Genomic DNA, 23,679 nt, shown 5'->3' on the forward strand with positions numbered 1-23,679 from the left:
ATAGAGTAGGAAGACTGAAATCTAAATGTTTTGAGAGGTCATGAAAAACTGATGAAACAAATATAATTTCAGGTAAAGCAGATAAATGTAGGAGCATCAGTTTAACTAGAATACTTGTATGAAATCATATCATCTTAATCAGAGCAGAGATGTTTTTAGCCAGTTGTGATGAACTAAAAAACAGTTCAAGGTTACAGCATAGTCAGAATAAACAGCAAGAACCCAGATTCCAGGAAACAATATTCAGTGCTTGAATACCACAAAAGATACACAGTTTCTGCAACACTGTTGTTTCAGCATTTGATTCAAAACAAATTGAGATCTTCACACATCGAGCTTGCAAGTTCTTAAGCCTTAGGGGCTTATAATAGATCTTTAACATCAAATTCTGGTTAAACTGAGGTTGGCTAGCTTTAGATAAATTCTGGAATGTCCCACTTTCTGAATCTCCTTAACTTCTAAAATTTTATATCTGGAATAATAACATATTTCTTTTCCTGACACGTGCTTGCTCTTATCTTATCTTGCCTTGTGTGATTGTGTTTGTATGTGTATGTCAACACTGTAACATTGGACGTTCCTGCTCTGACAACTGATGGAAATTGCAGCCATTTTTACTTTGCTTTTAACATGCTTTTTCTTCTGTTTAGAAATTAGGTGTTGAAAGGGGGAGGGGGTGAATGCTTGAGCTCAGCTAGCCATAATAACAATGCAGCTCCGTGGGAACTCAAGGACACAAACCGATAACATTTTGGCGGGCTAAGGAGCTGGAGAGAGAGCCTGCACTCCTGTCTAATTGGAGAATGTGATTTATGACTGCTTTGTGGGGGTGGGACTTGCAACTTGTTACTTTGTATCTGGGGGAAGGGAATCTACTTTTGAGTTCAACTATGTAGTGCCGATACTTTGTTTCCCGAATAAAATGTTCTTTAAGGAAGAATTCTTGCCTTGAAGTTCTTTAATGGGTTTCATCTATCAAAACCATGACATTAACCCAAAATGTGTTGGGGGGAGGGGGTAAAATGTTCCACTGATCATTAAATTTTATTTTTTCATCATCATTATTTTTTCTGTTCCTCATATATCTCATATATTTTAGCCTAAATTCTTCACTAAAGATAAGTGGTGTATTTTATATAGACACGAGAGCATTTATCTCTATCACTGAGAAATCAGCTTCCTGCCAGGCAGCTAAGGAAAGTTATAGGCTTCTAGAATTTTACCTGTTGATTTAAAACAATTTCTCAAGCAATTTAGCATGTATAATATATTTGCTTGTTTATTTATTCAATTTCTAAAGCCACTTAACTCAGCCAGTGACTCTGAAAGGCTTACAATTCAAAAATATATATTTCAATAAAGACACTAAAACATTTAAAAGAGTAAAAAATAAAAACCTCCAGATTAAATATACGTAGTAGCCGAGATACAAGTAGTCCTCAATTTATGACCACATTTGAGCCCAAAATTTCTATTGCTAAGTGAGACATCTGTTAAGTGATTCTGCCACATTTTACAACTTTCCTTGCCACGGATGTTAAGTGAATGATTGCAGTGGTTAAGTTAGTAACCCGGTTGTTAAGTGAATCTGGCTTTCCCCTTTGCTTGTCAGAATGTCGCCAAAGGGGGGTCACATGACCCTGTGACACCGTAATCGTGATAAATAGGAACCAGTTGCTAAGCATCCAAATTTTGATCACGTGACCATGGGGGTGCTGCAATGGTTGTAATTGGGAAAAACGGTCATAAGTCACTTTTTTCCGTGCCATTATAACCTTGAATGGTCACTAAGTGAACTCTTGTAAGTCGAGGACTACCTGTACCTGGCTAGTTAGCAATACAGTCAGGAAATAGGGCCCTTGACAGCGGAGTGTCAAACTGCCAGCCCGTGGGCCGGATGCGTCACATGGAAGCCATGCCCACCCCACCTCCTGCAAGGGGAAAAAGTCATATGTCGCGACACATTACATGACGCGGCGAGTTTGACACCCCTGTCTTAACACATTCAGCACCTCAGGCTCAGGAAAGTAGGCAGGTGTTTAGGGCCTTATGAAAGGCTAACAGGGTTGGGGCCAAAGGGAGGATCCCCCCTAGAAAAGGGGCCACTGAAGAAAAATCCCATCTTCTCATCCCCACCAGCCAATACTCATGTTGTATAGAAAATATCTCCAAATTTATGCAAAATCTAACCTAAACACACATATAAAAGCATGATCTATTTCATTGCCTGTCCCAAGTTTAATTCCTTCCATTTGTGTACTCTGTGAACCCTCTGCTTAAAATTATTATGAGTCAGGAAAGCAAGTGAACAGTTCCTGTTCTACCACTTAATTAATGCAATTCCCCCGAATAATCTAGCTTTGGAAATCTATGATGAAAAATTATTTTCAACCTTCCCCAGTTTTCTTTTTGTTCCTGCTGAAATTCTATAGGAGACTTCTAATACGGCTTATAATTTGATGAATTAATCTCCCTACTTGTCTGCATGAAAGCCACTTAAGCTTAACTTGGAGAACTATGTTTCAGGAACCAATTTCAGTGTTTAAATCCAACTGTCTCATTATTAATCACTCAAAATTTCCCCTGTGTATTTCCACCTTCCTATCTTTCTTTAATTGTTTCTCTTTTCTGTAAGTTTTACTTAATTTTTTTTCATCCAATTTTATCTTGCTAATCACTATCATTCCCAATTTTGTAGATTGCCTTCACAGTCTGTTTTGACCTTGTGTTGCACTCAGACATAAGAACTGATAATTTCCCTTTCTTTTTCTATGTTTTGTACTTTTTCATAGGGAAAAGATTGATATCTTGAGACATAATGAATTTTGCAAGTAATTTCAAAGAATTAGCCATGCTACATAACTTCAGACTGTGACCACAAAGGTTTTATGCTCTGCAAACTTCAAACATGAATATGTGTCTTTGTATGCTTGAAGAGTGCCCCTGACAAAATAAATGTATTGTAACGTGCAGAGATTTAACTAGAAAGAGGATTTTTACAGACTATTATTGAACTTTGATTAGCATCCTTATGTTATTTAGGAAAATAGTAGAGAGATGGTACATTTTTTATTACGTTTGTATTTCACTTTTTGGCGAGAGAAGGATTTAATTAAAATCGCCCCTGTGAAAATTATAAAATTAACTAAACTGGAATGAAAGGAATAAGTGATAAACAGAATGTTCCCATCAGGAAAATTTTGCTGGTCTATAAGTGCTCACTTTTCATGTGATAGTTTATGAGGCAAAAAAAATGATATATTAATTAGGATACTACCCAATCTGTGTCTCCAGTTTAAAACACACTTGAGAGACACCATGCCTCTTCAGCATCTAAATTTCCCCTTCTGTGAAAGATAGAATATCAGGGAAAAAATAATTTAACATGCATGTTTGACATGTAAGTTCCTTATGTATAAAGAGCTTGTGAGAGGCATTCAGTGATGGAGTATTCAGAAGAGCTTGAATTCAGCATGTATTCAGAAAAGCCAGAATTACTGTGCATCTCCCAACTGTTTTTGGTGACTGATTATTATCTGCTTAATGCTGATATGTAAAAAACATTACACCAGCTGATTTCGATGATAAAACAAAGGAAATGTTCCCTCCTCCAAACTTTCTACTTGATTTGGCTTAAAATGTGAGGAATTTCATGGGATATGTTTTGGGAGTATTTGTTAAAATCACTTCATACATTTTTATTATATCATTATAAAAATGGAACATAAAAATTACATTAGTCTTCTTAAGTTCACTTGATATAACTTTATTATACTATACTTTACTATACTATACTATACTATTTTATTTTATTTTTTTTGTAAAAAAAAATATTTTCAACTTTACAATACATAACAATCTTACAAATACTTCAGATAAAAAATAAAACAAATTGATACACGCCACATCGGTCTTGCCCGCCCATTTCCCCCCAAACCGCATCCCACCTCAAACCAACTTACTTCTTCCCCTCTTTTTCTTCACTCACCCCCTCTCCTCCTTCACCTATTACAGTGTTTCCCAAACTTGACAATTTTAAGGCATGTGGACTTCAACTCCCAGAATTCCACAGCCAGCAATGCTGGCTGTGGAATTCTGGGAGTTGAAGTCCACATGCCTTAAAATTGTCAAGTTTGGGAAACACTGACCTGTTATATTATTATTTTTAGGGCAGGATGCATAGCACACTGTGTTCCAAGTTTTCCATGCAACAACATTCCTCTCAAGTAGGTTGGACTAAGAAAGGGTGACTGGATCAAGGTCACTCATTGAGCTTCTGGGCTGTGGGTGGACTTAAACCTGCATCTTCCTGGTCCTAGTCCAACATCTTAATCACTTCACCAATCCAGCTGTAGTTAATACTTGGCAGAATCTTTGATGTTAATCAAGAACACTGTTGTTTCTTCAAGCCATATTGTCCATTGAAACCATCAGAAAGATTTCTCAGCAACCCCTAGTCTGTATTTATAAACTTACTTTTTTTAACGGTTGACTTGAAGGACATTCAACTTTACTGATCGATAATAGGGAACTTTTTAGAATGCAGGCTAGACTTGTGATGAATTAAATTTTAAAAGGAGCAGGCACTGAAAGTTATAGAAATCTTAGAGACCCCGTCCCAACTTTCTTTAAAATCTTTGAACCTACTGAAGTTTTCTTTTTTCTCCACTGACACTTTAAAGAACAATGACCAAGCACATTTCTATCAGGCTCCCTTAGGACAAAGAGAGCTTCTTTTAATGTGCAGCTTGACAGATCTTAGAAAGTCATTGGGATTTTTGTTGTTGTGTTTCTTTGTCTTAGACTTCTTTCAATATCCCAATATTTCTTTGTTTTGCCGTTTGATTTATACCAATTTATTTCAAACCTTTAAAGTATGGTTTAGAATGGAGCAGTCAATAACAAACCTGAACAAACACCAAATTATTCTACAGATTTACTTCACCCATGATGGATCATTTGGAAGAGACATGGAGGAAACAAAAATGGAAAAGAGAATGAAATTGAAGACAATGAACTATTCAACTCTGTAGTGTTTTCAGAAAAAATGTTCCACCAAGTTCAGTGAAGTTAATCTGTTGGCAAAGTACTTGGGCTCCAAAGACAGTTTGAGTTTCTCAAACAATGGTGCTCCATGCTACATTGTAAACTATGTCTTAACCAGTGATGGTGAACCTTTTAGAAACCGAGTGCCCAAACTGCAACCCAAAACCCACTTATTTATCGCTGGGTGCCAGGTGGGCGTGGCCCACTGGGTGGGTGTAGCTGTGGTGGTCATGGCAGATTGGGTGGGTGTGGCCAAAGTAGGCGTGATCACCTCGATGTTGCTCGTGGGGAGAGACACTTGTGGGGGCATGGGTGCTGGGATGCATCCGGCCATGTGGGACCTCAGCGAGTTAGCGGGCGGCTGGTTGAAGAGGGATGGTTGCCATCTCTGGGGCATGGCATGCGTGCCTACAGAGAGGGCTCTGAGTGCCACCTCTGGCACGTCTGCCATAGGTTCGCCACCACTGTCTTAACCTAAGGAGACTTTCAAATGCTCTTGATCTGGCATAGTTTTTTTCAAAGTGCTGAAGAAAAATCTTGTGATTCCTAAGAAACCTCTTTCTAGATGTTAATTTTTCCTTTTTGAAATATTATACATATGTAAATACACACATAAAGAACTGAAATACTGTACTACATCAAGTGGAATAAATATAGATGAAGAATATTGTTGTGCACATAGAGGCTACTGTATTTAAATGTTTCCTATCTGATCATGGAAAATAAGTATTTAGTTGAAATTGTTTTCTACAATATTTTTGCTGCCCTCAAGTATATAGGGGTGACTGCTATTACGATTATAATGACTGTTGCAGTATCATTTTATAGTTAAGTTTATCTTGAAATTATTGATTACTTGTTTAAAGAATTTCATGAACAAGGCTAGGGTTAAAATACTTGCCCGGGTGAGCATTCCCTTTACAGTGCAAAAGATGAGTTTGTAACTGCAGTTTGGCAACAGAATTTAAAACTGTGAATAAATGCATGATTGGTATTTGATTTTATATCTTTCTGCTTCTCTATACAGTTTGATAAGCTGTGTGCTTGTATTTCTGTTTTTTTTAAATATTCTTTCTAAATTTTATCAGCTTTTCTTCAATATCTTCTGAGTTTCCCATTTTGAATATAAATTTCATTTTAAGTTTGCCTAAACTTAAATATCTAGCTATTTCAGGCTAAATTGCATAGAAAGTGTCAATTAAATAAGATAATCAATTATGTTTCATTATATTCATCATAGTTTCCTGTGCTTGGTGAATTCAAAGCAGTCATCAATGCTGGGATATTAGCTTGAATATATTCATTAAGAAGAGCTAGGAATAATTTTGCTATTTAAACAGAAAAAACTAATATGTAGATCAACAATGAAAAATAAATATGAGCAAGTTACAAATATTTTATAGGCAATGTCCAATACATACAAATATACACATTAATATAACCAGGTATCAAATCTTAAGACTGAAGATTTCTAATAAAATAAAGTAACTATATTTTTTATGATGATGAAAGGGATGAATGTCCTTGATTCATCAATAACATCACTTTTTTAAAAAAATATCTAAAATAATGAAAAAATAGCAGTTTCATTATAATATCCTTATTTCATGAAAGAAAGAAAAATAAGGAAGGAAGGAAGGAAGGAAGGAAGGAAGGAAGGAAGGAAGGAAGGGAAGAAGGAAGGGAAGACCAGAATAAATACATTTACCTACACTTTATATTCTATTACAACATTTAGTTCCTTGACTTTAAGTTTAGCAGAACAAATAAACATCATTATCTATTGTTCTAATGATATTTTAGTAAACTGGATCTTTTAAAGGGTAAGAGAGTATGCCCCTATTTCATGTAGCTTCCTGAGGAAAATTGATTCCCCCCCTTAAAATCATGGTGAGAAAGAATAAATACTGTTTCCGATGTTTTACACATTGTATAAAATTGTTTTTAAAATAAAAGGATTTTATTCAAGGAAGATGTGAAATAGTTTATAGATTGAAGTATTATATTGCCACTACTATAAAACAGTACAGGATATAGTTATTCTCATATCTAACATGTTTTATGTTTAAATTTGTAAGACTGATAATACAATTCATTCTATCATGTCATATTAGCTAACCTTCTAGGCATGGAAGGTCATCTGAAAAAAATATGACTTCAATATATATTTCCAGCATTGAATATAATACTGAATATTTAATCATGATAGCCAGTTACAGTTGCAATGACATTGCCTTTTTTTAAGGTACACATGTCGAGGTGAGAGATAAGAGACTTGACAAATGAATTTGACACATGAATAAGAAGCACAAAAATTGTAATTTAATACATAGGTTCTGAATAAAACAATGTTGAGCAGGAAGACACAGAAAATGGCAGAACTGATTCTGGTACACATTAAAATGAGACAATGGGTAACTTGCAGAAGGACTTTAGTAGAACAAATGAAGAGATAATAAGATGTAGCAAAGCAATAACTTCAGAAGTCTTATAGCAAAGATCACAATGTTTCACCTTGTAGCAAAATGGAATCAGTACAGAGGATATTGTTTATGGATTGAACAAGGAAGCAATTACAGGAAAAACAATAACCAAAAATATTGTATTTGGATTGGCATGAACAACTGCTGATAAAATTTAAAAAAAAAACAGATTTCATAGTTACTGGAATGAGAAAGCTATATTGATGTATAATATTACATAGTCAGGCCCCAACCAGAAAAGATATGTAGTGATACTTTTAAGCTGAGTTCTTTATTGTTCCACACCTATAGACAGAATCTTGCCAAATTGAAGCATTCTCTATCCCCATCTACTGTGTAATCCAGTGTTTCTCAATCTTGACAATTTTAAGGCATGTGGACTTCAACTCCCAGAATTCCACGGCCAGCATTGCTGGCTGTGGAATTCTGGGAGTTGAAGTCCACATGCCTTAAAATTGTCAAGGTTGAGAAACACTGGTGTAATCTGAGAACTATTAGGGAGGGACTGTCTTCACCCTCTTTCTCTCACACAAAATGACTGAATTGAGCTGTCTCTTATTACTCTGTAATGCACTCCCTCCCTCCTGGGAATCCAGCTTACTACATTCCATCACATACCCTCAGATATTGGAACTATGAAGTGCAATCTGACAAGGAAGGCAGTTTCTAAGTGGTACAAAGAAAAGTAGGCAAAGGAGAGTTTCTAGCTTGGTGTAGTTTCAAATATATAAGACACTCTTTTGAAAAGAATCCAGGCATTTTCTTTGCATACCCCCAAAGTCACTTACCCCGACAATGTGCTCCTTCATCATATTCATCAGGACAATCATAAATGCCATTGCAGAGCTGAGACATGTGAATACATCTGTCTGAGCCAGTACATTTGATATGATTCAGGGGGCACATAAATTCTATTTTTTCAGGACCTAAAGATAATAGAAAAGGGTAATTAATCAGCAGTTTAATTCTGTTCAGATACATAAGGATTACTAAGTGTAAAGAAAATACTGTACAATCATGTATTTGCATAATGTTTCCATTTTTATGCTAGCTACAAACTTTTTCATACATTAGTCTGCTATGCAGCTTTTCTGTGCATTACTAGCAGAATTATAGTTTCTTAATAAGGATTAACATAATTAAAGGAAAATCAATTGCTTAAAGAGGATTATTTTAAAACTACGCAATTTATCACTTTTGTGGCAGAGCTGCTTTTTCCTAAAGTTTATAGAAGCTGAAATTTATATCTAGCAAAATTAAGGACAGTGCTTAAATTGTGGCAAACTTTATTTAATTATTATTTTTCAATATCATTACAAGAGCTTGGGACTCTAATATAAGCCAGTGTTAGTCAACAATTCAGAGAAGAGAAAAAAATATGATCTCCATAAACAGACATTGTTACACCCACGCATACACATGCACACACACACACAAAGAGAGAGACACACACACACACTAACAGACATAGCCCCTGACATTTTCTATATAAGTTATTATTTAAGGCCTGTTATAAAAATAATGCTTTAATTCTATTTTTTCCAGACAATAGTTGAGCTCTAGAATGAGTCTGAATGAAGTTCTGGGTATCTGTACAATGAAATGTATATTGTTTTGTTTTGTTTTTTAGAAAAACCCTGGCAAGCAGCATAAATTATTATTGTGAAGATTCTCTCCTAGATCACTTCTCATACTCTCTGTTCATATGTAAACTTTGTACCTAAACCTACACTAATATGAATATGTCTCTCTGTGTGTGTATTATATAAGAAAAATAGATCTCAAATTAATTTGCAAAGAGTTCTGGAAACTGAATACAGTTATATAATGCTAGTCCTACCATTTGCAGATAAAATGACCACTAATTACCTGAATTACTTTAACTCCGTAGATCACTTCCTATGTATGCAAGCCATTTAATATATCCTATAATAAATTACTATCAATTGTCATTATAGGGCAAATTAAAAATAATTGAAGGGGATATTCTGGGTGAAGCAATGGTGGTTTAAGTCATCTTTGAAGGAGCAGAGATGATACTGTCATGTAGACTAATATTTGGGAAATGTGCCTGGGCCAACAGAGCCTCTCCAGAGATTACCCACATGCCCCAGACAGCTGCTCCTTGCAAGGAGAAGATAGGATTAGAGTTGATTTGTGAGTCTGAAAAATACAGGAACAATGACAAGTTCCAGCTGCAGTGGAGCGTATAAAGATATTGCATCTGCTAAACCTTATTTTCTAAAACAGTTGTCTATTAAAACTATCCTAATGCTAATAAAGATCTTTCCAGCAGCAAGTCAAAATAATATCACAGTGAGTGATCCTTCATTTCATTACAAATCAAAGAGTTAGATAGCAATTTAAAGAATTTAAGATTAAGGACAAAAAATCTTGATAAGAATTTAGTTTAAGAAAGGCTTAAACAGAGCAAGGATTCGATTCGAAATTTTATGACTTCTGGTAAAGTGTTTTTTAAATTAAATAAATAAAATAATACCTTTGTGGGAATGTAGACTTTTTAGACTGTCAGTAAGAAAATAATTGGTGGATTTTGAAAAAATGAAAAGATAAAGGTAATTTTAAACAGACCATGTGATCATAGAAATATGGAGTTCTAGAGGAAATGAAAGTCATAATGACTAGAGAGGGTGAAAAAGAAAAAAAAAACTCTTTTTGCTCTTGATAAAATGATACTGTATTACTAGAAAAACAATGAAACTTGCAGAATGACAGAAAAAGTATTAAATTTGAAAGATTTCACTGGGTCAAGGAACTAGGAAAGAAATCCATAGCTACAATAACAGTAACAATATATTGTTTATGTGAACACATCAGTTAAAAGAGTTTTCAATGAAGAGAAAAAAGTTGGGATTGAAAATAAGTTGGAAGAATCTGTAGGATCACTGAATGGACTGCTAAACAAAATTAAAGTCAAAGTGGAAGTCTTGTAAAACAAAACAGAGGTTTTGAAAAATAAGAGAGATACAAAATAGAGAGGAAACACAGATATTAAGTTAAGAGATGAAAAACAAGCTACGTAATGAAATAGCCTGTTGAAGGTTGGAAAAATATCTAGGATAGGAAGAAGGAAATATGGATGTCAACCATATCCTTCAATAGCACCTTAAAGTCAAATTAAGGATTAAGAATGTGAGATAATTTTACAAAAGTAAAGAATATCAAATGAGCTTGTTTGAGTAGGGATAAGATAACAAGTATTCTCATAAAATTCTGGAAATCCTTTAATGATGTTTTGGTGAAATTGGATAGAACCATTACTGTTTTTGCTGATGGAATCAGCAGATAAGAGATATGGGAAGAAGTGATCTCTGTAATGTAACTTTAAAGGGGAAAAGAGATGTTATGTTTACTTGTAATTGGTGTAAAGAAGGTCAGAAATAACCTCTTTTATGCTTTTCTTTCTGGTTTTCTCTCTTTCCATTTCTCTCTTTTTATTTTCTGCACTTCCTACCCCATCTTCTACTTTTTCTTTCTTTTTTTATTTCATTTTGTATTATCTGGTAAAATTTCAGTAAACAAGTATTGTTAAAAAAAGGAAGACATGCCATCAATATTCTATGCAAGATTATTATGCAAATATTAAAAAAACAAGGCATATTTACAGAAGGCAAAAGACAAGTCAATCTTTCATACTAAGAAATAAACCTAGCATAATCTGAACTGGAGTGAATTATGCTTCAGGATGGATCACATCTTAGAGCTACTTGCACTTTTGAAGAAAGCTATCCCATCACAAGATACCTGACACAATATCGTACAAGCAACCAACAAATTATTTCTGCAGCAAATTTATAATATCAACACCCACGGTGTCTCTCTGCAATGTTATGTAATGACGTTTGATTAATGACTGTAATTAAGGCAAAGTAGCACCATACTTAAACTAGAAACCCACACAAATACCATTAAGCCCATGTTTTATAAGTATAGGCTGAAATGAAAATACTATATTCCTGAAGAACAGAGTATCTGGGCAATAAAATTTAAACCCATAAATAAGTTATGAAAGGAGATTTTTGAAATGGATAAAAGCATAATTTCCATGCACTTTACAGAGCAAAGACATTTAAATTTATTATCATTAAGTCTTTTACTAAAATGTAAATATCAATTTCTAAATGTCCATTACTGAACACATTAAAACTACCATTGCTTTCTTATTTTTCTCTTTACAGAAATATATATGAATACTTTAGACAGCTAAGAGACAGTAGACATCAAAATATCTGAATGAGTGGCTGGCCAAAGATTATCTGTGGTAGCCAGGATGTGCATCTCGGTCAAAGAATTACATTTTCCATTCATCTGATCCAAACAGTCAACAGAGGTTTACTGAACTGTAGAGCTGTTGGGTTCTTTCATTAAAATTTAGCTATTTAGTGGCACACCTTTGTGACAGTTATCGATTTACTATTTACTATTTACCCATTTTGTTAGTCCTTTATTATTTATTTAGTGTATGGCAAGTAAATCAAGAGAAGACTGATTATACCATACAGTTTTCTGGAACATCTTTCCATAGGCAAGTAATTATATCAGCTATTATATTCAGATCTCAACACTTCTCAATGACTGAGATTTACCCCCAATTATCTAACATGTAGGCTGCATCAAAAGTTAGTCTTTATAGTCAAATCATAATATTTTTATTAATTTTTAAAGAAAAAAAAATGTTACTGAACTGACTGTTCCAAGGTCTACATCAAACATATAAGGAAGAAAATGGCAACCAATCTGAATTTTTAATGCGATTTATATGATGAATTTTCTATGGGGCTTCACTTTTGATGAAACTATGTATTTTTATTTGGCCTTTCACAGAACATTCTTATTGTAAACAAATAATAACTGTATAGAGATCAAACAAAACTGAGGTGGCCATGTACTTAGAATATAACCTTGTAAAATTAAACTTTCTGTTGAAAAAAGATCCTTATTTTAAAAAAAGAGAAAATAGAACAAAATGGAGATTGTTTATAATGCCCTATTCCTGTCACTCCCTTTGTAAGCTATAACTTCCTATAAACTTGCTCTTTGGTTTTGTGTCATATATTTCTTTTTATAATAATATTATAAATAATGCTAATGGCAGAAAGTGAAGAGGAACTAAAGAGCCTCTTGATGCGGGTGAAGAAGGAGAGTGCAAAAGTTGGCTTGAAACTCAACATTAAGAAAACCAAAATCATGGCATCCGGCCCTCTCAATTCCTGGCAAATAGATGGGGAAGAAATGGAGGTAGTGACAGATTTTATTTTTCTGGGCTCCAAGATCACCTCAGATGGGGACTGCAGCCAAGAAATTAAAAGACGCTTGCTCCTGGGGAGGAAAGCTATGGCAAATCTAGACAGCATACTAAAAAGCAGAGATATCACCCTGCCAACAAAAGTGCTATAGTCCAGGCCATGGTTTTCCCAGTTGCAATGTATGGCTGTGAAAGTTGGACCATAAGAAAGGCTGAGCGCCAAAGAATTGAGGCCTTTGAACTATGGTGCTGGAGAAGACTCCTGCGAGTCCCTTGGACTGCAAGGCATTCAAACCGGTCAGTCCTAGAAGAGATCAACCCCGACTGTTCTTTAGAAGGCCAGATCCTGAAGTTGAAACTCAAACACTTTGGCCACCTAATGAGAAGGAAGGACTCACTGGAGAAGAGCCTAATGCTGGGAAAGATTGAGGGCAATAGAAGAAGGGGATGACAGAGAATGAGATGGCTGGATGGAGTCACTGAAGCAGTAGGTGTGAACTTAAATGGACTCCAGAAGATGGTAGAGGACAAGAAGGCCTGGAAGAATGTTGTCCATGGGGTCACGATGGGTCGGACACGACTTCGCAATTAACAACAACAACAACATAATAATATTCTTGTTTAACTAGCTTCTGATAATTTCAGTATTGTAATTACAATAATAACAAGTCACAAATCCTTTTGAATATAATAATTCTCTATTGTGTGGTATTGCAACTGATTATTTTTATCAATGACATTGCCTGTAAATAAAAGTGGATAAGGATTTTGGCTGTAACTGTAACAAATAACAATGTTACAGTTAAGAGTGTTACAAAGAGCAGAGCTATTGTCTGCACAGTTAAAACATGTCTGCAGTTTAACCATTAGGTTTGCATGTTATTTCATAATCTTCATGAGGATAAATCTCAAGTTAAAAACCATTTCTTTGCAACAAGACAAAGAATTGCTTCATGTATAAATTTTCAGAAGGAAGAGATATTTTGGCTCATTTCAGTACAACTGAAAGTTTCCAAAGTCCAATCAAAAGAGTGCCATTTATTCAGGGTTCTTGCTTTTAAGTGCTGAAGTGTAATTAAGGGCTTCAGAGTTTTGCTTAAGTGACTAATTCAAATTATCTTGAGAAGAGAGCTTATGTTGGGATCAGCACCTGAATGGTTAGAAAATACTAAATGAGCAGCTAACCCTAACAGTATGGACTCAATGATATCTGAGTGAAGGATATGTAATCTTTTACTTCTTCCATTGCATCTGCAGTGCTATTTATAGTTTAATTACCAAGATTGCATTCAGTTTCAAAATCCTTGTCTTGTAAACTAATTGTAAATATTAATCCACTCCTACTGTTGCATTTTTTTTCCTACTTATTGTCTAAATTACCAAAAATTGAACTTGTAGAAGTGTACATAACACACATACACATGTACAGTCCTGAATGTAAAATCTATACTTAGGAAATCTCTAATGGAAGGGGACAGTGAAAGATTCTATCTCAGTGGTGGCGAACCTATGGCACACATGCCAGAGGTGGCATGCGGAGGCATCTCTGTGGGCACACACCACCGCCCCAGCACACATGGTCTCTAAATTTCACCATCATTGGCCTAAGGCCAGCCAGCCTGGAGCTGTCATTGGGAGCCCACCATCCCACCCACCAGAGACCCCCTGGATCTCCCCCAACTCTGCCCAGCTCACACAGGTGTCCCTCCCCATAAGCAACATCGAGGTGGCCACGCCCACCCTGGGCATGCCCAACCAATCTGCCATGACTACTGCAGCCACACCCATCCAGTGGCCATGTCCACCCAGTCTTCCAAGCCCACTGTAGCTGTGACTGCCGAGTGGCCACACCCACCCGATACCTGGTGATACATAAGTGGGTTTTGGGTTGCAGTTTGGGCACTCAGTCTCTAAAAGGTTTGCCATCACTGCTCTATCTCATCAAACAAGGAAAAGGGGCATTAAAATGGCAAAAATAAACTGAGACAAAAAAGCACCCTAAGTTTAGAGAGAAATCAACTGGAGCTATGCTGGTGGGGATCATATAGAAAGGGATCTTGGGAAACTGGTGAACAGACTATTGAAAACATTAGCTACTATGAAAACTAAAATTTTATCTTTAGATCATTAAGAAAGAAATTGAAAATTAGTGGTTAATCTCAGATGCCATATCTGTACCACTGTTTGCCATTCAGAAATAATGTTACAGAGTGTCTGGACTACCTCAAACATGAAAGAGCTTTCCAACATTTAATTGAACAAAATAAGATGTAATATGGAAGGGTCTCCTCAGGGTTAAACCAGTTCTCCCTTCTGTGGTGAAAATGGCAGGCCCCAAATTATTCCAAATTGCTTGATCCCAGAAGTGTATAACTTTATGTAGATAGGATTTCAATTAATAATTACCAGTTTAAGTACTATTCATTTTTTTCTCTTCTAAGTCTACTTAATTTTTTAACATTAGTCAAACATTAGGTTGGCATTTTCTTTCAGCTATACACCCCAGTTTCAAGATCCCTGGCAATGCCATAAACACCTGGGCCATTCACTCAGTATGTAGAGATTATTTAGAAATGATGTTTGATATTCTGACTCTTAGAATTTTTGTATCACCAAAAGATTAGTTTTCTCACTGCTCACCACTAATTCCTTCTTTCTCTGTCTCATAAATGTCATAGTTGCAAAGCAACTAGCAATAATGTATAAAATGTAAACAAAATTAAAGCAGTGGTGTGCTTAGTATATTTGAAACCAAGAGGGGATAATTTTTAACAGTCCCCTTGTTTATTGTCAGAGCCAGTTTGTAGGAGTGGTTAAGATACGAGGCTGGAAACCAGGAGACTGTGAAGATAGATTCTAATGAGATACAAATGTTCAAATATATAACTTACAAAATTTATTTCTTTGTGTTAAAATTCTAGAGATCACGATGTGTTCCATCATACTATAGAATAGAATAGAATAGAATAGAATAGAATAGAATAGAATAGAATAGAATAGAATAGAATAGAGCTGGAAAGGAGGTCTTCTAGTCCAGCCCCCTGCTCAAGCAGGAAGAATACCATCTCAGACTAGTGACTATCTAGTCCCTTTTTAAAAATCTCCAGTGATGGAGCGCCCACGATTTCGTGTACTATTTCTTCTAGTTCACCGTTTGTTCCCCAAGCTTTGAGCATTTGTATATAAGCATTTAATACTTTTATTCCTGTCCGTGGGCATGTTTCCTGCATCTCCCGATTGTTGTTTTGGTTTTCTGTTTTCTCGTCTCTGCCTACCTCATTGTTTGATTTGCTTTCTTGGGATTTATGATTGTTTTTGGGTTCTAGAGATTCTAAAGATTGGTCATCCTGCCCCCTCAATTTTAGTTTAAAGCCCTCCTGATAAGTTGGGCCAGTCTTTTTCCAAGTACATTTTTCCCTGTTATTTGTGAGGTGCAGCCTATTTCTTGCCAGGAGTCCTTCGCATAGGAAATGCAGTCCACAATCCAGGAAACCAAAGTTTTCTTGGTGACACCAACCCTTTAGCCAATGGTTTATTTCTAGAATTTTTTCCCCTCAATGGGTGTTGGCCTTCATTCGGAGTATGGATGAGAACACTACTTGTGCTCTTAGCTTCTTAACTTTATTGCCTAGTTGTTTGTAACCTCTCACTGTTGTGCTCAGGTTCTTTGTGGTGTCATTTGTCCCAATGTGGAGGAGGAGGAAAGTAGTAATCAGTAGGCCTAATTATTTTGGTTAGGTTATCAACCACATCTTTGATTTTTGTTCCGGGGAGACAACATACCTTCCTAGATTGTATATCCGGTCTGCAGATGGATGATTCCATTCCTTTGAGGATAGAATCTCCTATTACCAACACTCACCTTCCTTTTTTGGGAGATGCAGTCTGGGGTGCTTTTCTGTTTATTTCTGGTTTGTTTGTTGATGTGGTTTTTAAAGGGATATTTGAAGTTGTTCCTTTGCTAGGCATCTGCATGTTTTCTTTGAGGGGGAGGTTGTGGATCTGCATGCTTCCATTTAAGGGGAGAACTTGATTGCTCAGTTTTAGTGGGGCTATTTCTGGTTGGGTAGGATTGGGCAGAAGGGGTTTGTTAGTTGTTTGCTGCTTCTTTCCTTGAGTATTGTGTTTCCTTCTATGTGTGACATACATCCACTTGTCTTCCTCCAAGGGTTTATCAGTAGGGTCAAATCCTCTGGGAGTTATTTGTTCATTAATTGGTTCGGTTTGGGTGGAGCTTTCTTTCGTAGATTGGGGTTTGGCTAGAATTGCTTCTAAGTTCCTTACTTTTTCCTCCACTAGTTTACATAATTTACATCTAATGCATGTATAGTTTGTGTGATCTTTGGGCATAAGCACATACATGGAACATGTATTGCATACCACAAAAGTATCAGTCACCTGTTCCATGAGTTTGTTGTTTGAAAATCCCAATTTTTGGTTTTTGCCGTCTGCAGGCCCTGGTCTGCTGCTATCCATAGCACTTGGTCTGCTTCTATCTATAGGCCCTGGTATGCCACCATCTGTAGCACCTGATCTGCTGCTATCTGTAGGCCTGGTCTACTGCTATCTGTAGCACTTGGTCTGCTGCCATCTGTAAGCCCTGGTCTACCACCATCCGTAGCACTTGGTCTGCTGCCATCTGTAGGTCCTGGTCTACTATGCTGTAGCGTTCCACCACTCCCACCAACAGTTCTGCGGCCAAATGGCTCCTGTTTGCTGGTCAGTCGTGCCGGTGTTCTGCTTCCTTTAGCAAACAGAGCAGCCTGGATGATTCACAGTAAGCTCTCCTGTTTTCTCCCTGGCTAGCTCTCCTTCCTTCTCCACTATCTCACCAGCTCTCCTGTTTCTCCTCTCTGCCGATCATTGCACTGCCCTCAGTTGGCTTTCCTCTCCGCCCCACAGCCGATTCTCCTCTGTGCTCTGCAGATCCCTCTTTGCTTTTTCTCTTCTTCAGTTTTTTTATTTTTCTCACTTATCTTTCCCTCTTTATCTTTTCTTCTACTGTTTTGTCTTAGTTTAAGATAACTTACTTTAATAGCAACTTCTCTTCCCACGATGTAACCAAGCTTCCTCTGTGGCCACCATCTTAGAATCTTTCTCACTACTGATATATCTTTATTTTTTATTATTATTTTTCTGACTAATGGGCTTAATTCTTTTATACAGATTTGATGATGATGATGATGAAGAAGATGATGATGATAATAATGCCAACTGCTATGACTATAAACAGCTAAAATGAAGATTGCTTAGAACAGTGTTTCTCAACCTTGACAATTTTAAGGCATGTGGACTTCAACTCCCAGAATTCCACAGCCAGCAATGCTGGCTGTGGAATTCTGGGAGTTGAAGTCCACATGCCTTAAAATTGTCAAGGTTGAGAAACACTGGCTTAGAAGTTCAATATTAGAATGGGTCGCTTTGAAAATCTATTTTGAACAATTTTTTTTTTAAAAAAAGAATTTTCCCTCAAGCTATGAGGGAACCAAATACTTCCAATACTTTTGAAAAGTATTCCCTCCCAAAATTATCTGCCACAAAATGAAAATTTGCAATACACCAGTTCTTATTACTTCATATTAAGTTACAAAACGTCAGATTGGTATGAATGAAGCATAGCTAATAATAAGCAATATCAAACTGTAACTTTGTTAGTAAAAAAAAAGCTGCTTGGCATTTGAAAAGGTACAATTAAGAAATCACAAGAGGATGCACTTTGCCTTACTGACTAAATTCAGGGCTTTTTAAAATTCTGAACACTTTTTATGCATTATTTTAGGACTACTAGTTGGAAAATTAGAATGCACCATTGATCTTTGGTTGCAAAATACTTCAAATGTTGTTAAGTCAAAGATATTCTGCATATTTTTAAAAGTATACATTCTTCAGCACCTCTTTTTCAAAAAAAAAATGTCATTGCATAACCTGAAGCTTATATGCTATAATTCAATGCGGTGAAACCTTGACTTAGCAGTCCACCATTTAGAGATTACAGATAAAACTGATCAATTTTTCATCCAGTTAGCACCTTGAAATATTGAGGTGTATTGCATCCAGAATACTCCAGTTGCAACTTTGTTAGTTGTCAGTTTCCTCTATTTACATTATGACATGTTAGGTACTTGCAAATTATATTACTTGCATCATAATGTCATGATGCAAATGAAGGCAACTGATGAAACTAATATAAATTTGGATTCAATAATCCCTTTAACCCCTGAACAAACTATTAATATAGCTATAAGACAGATCCATATTTTTAATAGCTTTGTCTATCTATCCTTTGTTGAAGCTTTGGGGCACTGGATGAGGGTCTCCACCTATGAGTTGTGGGTTCCCATAATGCCAGCTTGCTCACTCTGCAAATGGCCAATGCCAAAGTTAAAAAAAAAATGGCCACCAACTGTTGCTCTGCTATCTCTTTCCTTTTATGATTGAATTCCAAATCAAAGGAAATGTATCCCCATCTCCTTCCCAACCTCCCAAAAATTTAACTTGCAGAATGCTTAAATAATTAATGTTTAAAGTTCTTTTCAACAAAGTAAATTTAAAAAAAAGGTTAATCGATTTTTCTTGTGATTTAAAAGCAGGATTTTACATTTGTTGTAAGACATGAACATTGGCTCATGTAAATGGTCGTTCCTTAACTTTAAGACACCTATGAGTCACTTGAAAAGATGATGATGGTGATGATGAAACTAATGTACATATTAACAGAAATGTAATAAGTTATTAGTGTAAGTTATAAGTATATAAATTTTCAGGCAATACAGGAAGTATTGTCTGAGAATAGTAGGCATATTTAATTTTATGAGGAGAGTTTCATCTCCTTTAATGAACCAGGAGCCATTCTACACTTCCCCAACTGAAGTAAATTGCACAACAGTACATAACTAATATATTCAGAGAACAGACCATTAGAATATCTTCAAAAGACTACTTACGGTACATCCTTGTGCACATAATACAGAATATGCTGAAACTGTCATTCTCATAAAAGTGCTCACGTACAGTTTCTATAAATACGATCTATATTTCTTTTTTCTATCTTAATTACAGAAGCTCTGCAGATATTTTCACACCAGGTTTTATAGCATTATAAATGATATAGAGCTTGAGATCTGCTTTAGAACCAAGATATGCATGAATAATTTATTATAAGTTTAGAAGCAGTGGACAAAAGAAGCCTGGTTTCAGCATTTCATGGACAGAGATAACTAAAAAAAAAAAAAAAGCCATCAAGCTTTAAAAGAAACAAGACAGAAGTGAAGAGAGAGAGAATTAGCATCTCTCCCTCTTCTTCCAAGCAATAAATTGTTTGGCTTTGTTTTGCTTTTCCTTCTAATGCCAGCAAGATTTTTACGTTTCACATTTTCTGCAGAGCCCGAAACAATCTTATACTTCTCATTTTGCCTTTTGGGCTTTTTGAGTTGAAATCTTTGCTCAGAAGACATCCAGACCTGAAAGATGGATTCAATACTATCAGGGCCCAAAGTCAATTGGCAAAGCCACCAGAAGGCCAGCAGTGTGGGGAGAATATTTCAAAGGGCGACGGCCATAGCAGAAAAGGTTCTTCTTCTGGACCACACCAGCTGAAATTCTTTAGCAAACAGAATTCATAATAGGCATCTTCAGTTGGAGCAAATGGGACTGGCCAATCCCATTAGAGTGAGATGGCTCTTTATATATTTTGGACTCATGCCAGAAAGACCTTTATAGGTAATAACCAACACCTTGATTGGATTCAGGAGCAAACTGGAAACCAGTATAGCTCCCACAACAATGATGTAACATGGACCACTCGACAGACCTCCAGAACTGTCCACACCATTATATTCTGTACCAATTGTAGCTTCCAGATACTCCTCAAGTGTTATCTGTTTAGAATGCATTGCAGTAGAGAATAACAGAATAAGAGAGTTGGAAGGGACCTTGGAGGTCTTCTAGGCCAACCCCTGCTCAGGCAGGAGACCCTATACCATTTCAGACAAATAGTTGTTCAATCTCTTCGTAAAAACTTCCAGCGTTGGAGCACTCACAACTTCTGGAGGCAAGTCGTTCCATTGATTAATTGTTCTAACAGTCAGGAAATTTCTCCTTAGTTCTAGGTTGCTTCCCTCCTTGATTAGTTTCCATCCATTGCTTCTTGTCCTGCCGTCAGGTGCTTTGGAGAATAGCTTGACTCCCTCTTCTCTGTGGCAGCCCCTGAGATATTGGAACACTGCTATCATGTCCCCCCTCGTCCTTCTCTTCATTAAACTAGACACACCCAATTCCAGCAACTGTTCCTCATATCTTCCTGATCATCTTTGTTGCTTTTCTCTGCGCAATTTTCTAGAGTCTCAACATCTTTTTTACATCATGGTGACCAAAACTGGATACAGTATTCCAAGTGTGGCCTTACCAAGGCATTGTAAAGTGGTATTAACACTTCACATGATCTTGATTCTATCCCTCTGTTAATGCAGCTTTGAACTGCATTGGCTAATCTAACTGAGAGATTTAGTCAGGAAGGCATATGTATTTCCTTTCCGCTGCTATTTTCTGTTTCATCAGTTCCTCCTGCTGTTGAAAAAACTCTAGTTAATAATTACAGAGGCCTGAGCTTTAATGGAGAAGTAGGACTGCACGGTTTGGAGTAGCAGTTGCCAGTGAATGCTGAAATCAGCTGTCAGGATTGACTAGTTTTTAAAATATATTTTATTTTCAGAAACAGAAAGTTTTGCTCCTGATGTCTACAACTAAATATACATTTTCATCATTGACAGTATACTCTTTGTACAATGATGTAGTCAAAGCAGTCACTTAGAATTTGCTGGAAATTACTGTTTTAGATTAAGTCTCCTGTCAAGAGATGAAAATAGAAATTTCTGCAGGCACAAACACTCATTTTATTGAAAGCAATCCATCTCTTTCGTATACTCATATTCCTAGCAGTTGAAAGATATTTGAGTTAATCATAATGTAAAGTGTGTTCAGCTGAATTTATGATAGAGATTAAGAACATCTGCCCCCATATTAAAGTGAAAATTCACTGTTAAATGTCAAGACTCTAAAACATATTCCGATGAAATGCTGCTGTGTGAAAATTTGAAATCCAAGAATCTGTCAGGACCATTTATGGGAAATGTTGTAAACTCGTGTTTTATTAAAGAAACATGCAATCTCTCAGTAAGATATTGTAGCTGCCAGATGGCCAGAATGAGCCCACAGCTAATATTTTGGAGTTTCATTATAAAAACTGTGCTGGGCTCCCCACTGTCATTCAAGGGTCCCAACTAATTAGTAGTTGCTGTTCAAATTATATTATCTTCAAATGCGATGCATTTATTTGAACAATTGTTTCTGATTAAATAATGGCTTCTAATGAGGATTCTGTTGGTTTCTTTATCAATGGAGTTCTGCTTGCCTCAATATGCAAGTTCCTCCTTCCTGGCCATACCTGCTTAATATGTGTAGAGGCAAAGCTCACCATCCATCATTTGTCATTTCTCTGTCGATTGGTTGCAAAATGTGCCAATGCTCACCAGGTTTTATCCAAGGCATCTGCTTCGAATGCCCTTCAGCACATAAAGCAAGAAATGATAGGAGAGCCCTGAACAGATGCAAAGTATATTATCATCATAAAGTTGAGGAGTGCTCATGAACTAGGGATTAAAGAAAATCAGTTTCCTGATCAGGGAATGGTATTTCCAGATAGACCAGAGCATTCACAGGATAATAGTCTGATTTTATCTCTGCCAATTTATGAGTCAATGTCAACAAGGTTAATGGGACACAGATAATGGTAAGCCTATTTTTTTTTCCTGTCATCCAATGCAATAGATGCCACTGGACGACTATATTACTTGTGGAACAGCTGGTTCACTCCTACTTGAGCACAAATCTCTGAATACTTCGAAAATCATTTGGAATAGAACATGAGTTCATGGAGAAGGGAGAAATAACACCATAGTGTGAGTAGAAATTCATTGGCCAGCAATCAGCACCCAGATAAATAGAGATTAACAGAAAGATTAACACTAGACCAGGGTTAGGTAACCTCAGCTCTTTTATGACTCATGGACTTCAACTCCCAGAATTCCCAAGTCAGCTATGCTGACTCAGGAATTCTGGGAGTTGAAGTCCATGAGTCATGAAAGAGCCGAGGTTGCCTACCCCTGCACTAGACCAACAATCAGGAAGTAAATAGTACTTCAATCAATGAACTACCGACTCAGACAAACAAGCTAACAGCCTAATGAAGGAACCACCAAAAATATTCCCACCAACAATGGCAGGGCAAGTCTATATAAATCCCACTCCCTCCTAGCACTGATGATATTGTCTAGTTGGATAATGAAATGTCTGCAAGAAAACAAGCAAGCTGAGAGAGCATCAAGAACCTCACATTTCAACCCTAAGCTACAAATATGATCTTCTATTGTTATTGTATTATATAATTTTAGTTATTTATATTGCATTAATCTTGGTGTTTAACATACATAGTTTATGTTTCATAGTGATTCTTAATCTTTTAATGAATTATGCTATATATGTATTGTACAAATCATTAATGATACATTAGAAAGGTTTAATTTCCAGGACATACAAAAAATTATTTATTTTTTCTCATGTTCTCTTTTGTACTTGTTTATATTTTTTTTCTTAAAGGTGTCCAGTAAAAGAAAAGCGAAAATATGTGTATAAAAACATACAAAGTTTGGCAAAAGAATGTTGTAGAAATCTATACTGCTGGGAAATATGAAAGGAAAAATAAAAAGAGGACAACCAGTAGCAAGATGGATGAATTGTTACAGTGGAAATATGTATAACAATGAAAGGCCTGAAGAATAAGTTGGGACAGCTTGTCCTGGAAAAAATGTATCTCTGTGGTCCTTAAGA

General features: G+C 36.2%; 1 protein-coding gene across 1 annotated transcript in view; it reads right to left on the minus strand.

Moving 5' to 3' along the window:
- LRP1B (LDL receptor related protein 1B) overlaps positions 1 to 23,679 on the minus strand; it is a 794,402-nt gene that overhangs the window by 368,436 nt on the left and 402,287 nt on the right. Inside the window, exon 3 of the mRNA XM_039338160.1 lies at positions 8,318 to 8,455. Coding sequence (XP_039194094.1) covers positions 8,318 to 8,455 — 138 coding nt within the window. The remainder of the gene's footprint in view (positions 1 to 8,317; positions 8,456 to 23,679) is intronic.

This window comes from Crotalus tigris, unplaced genomic scaffold (genome assembly GCF_016545835.1).
Source record: "Crotalus tigris isolate CLP2741 ecotype Arizona unplaced genomic scaffold, ASM1654583v1 scf7180000017694.5664430, whole genome shotgun sequence".
Classification (NCBI taxonomy): domain Eukaryota; kingdom Metazoa; phylum Chordata; class Lepidosauria; order Squamata; family Viperidae; genus Crotalus; species Crotalus tigris.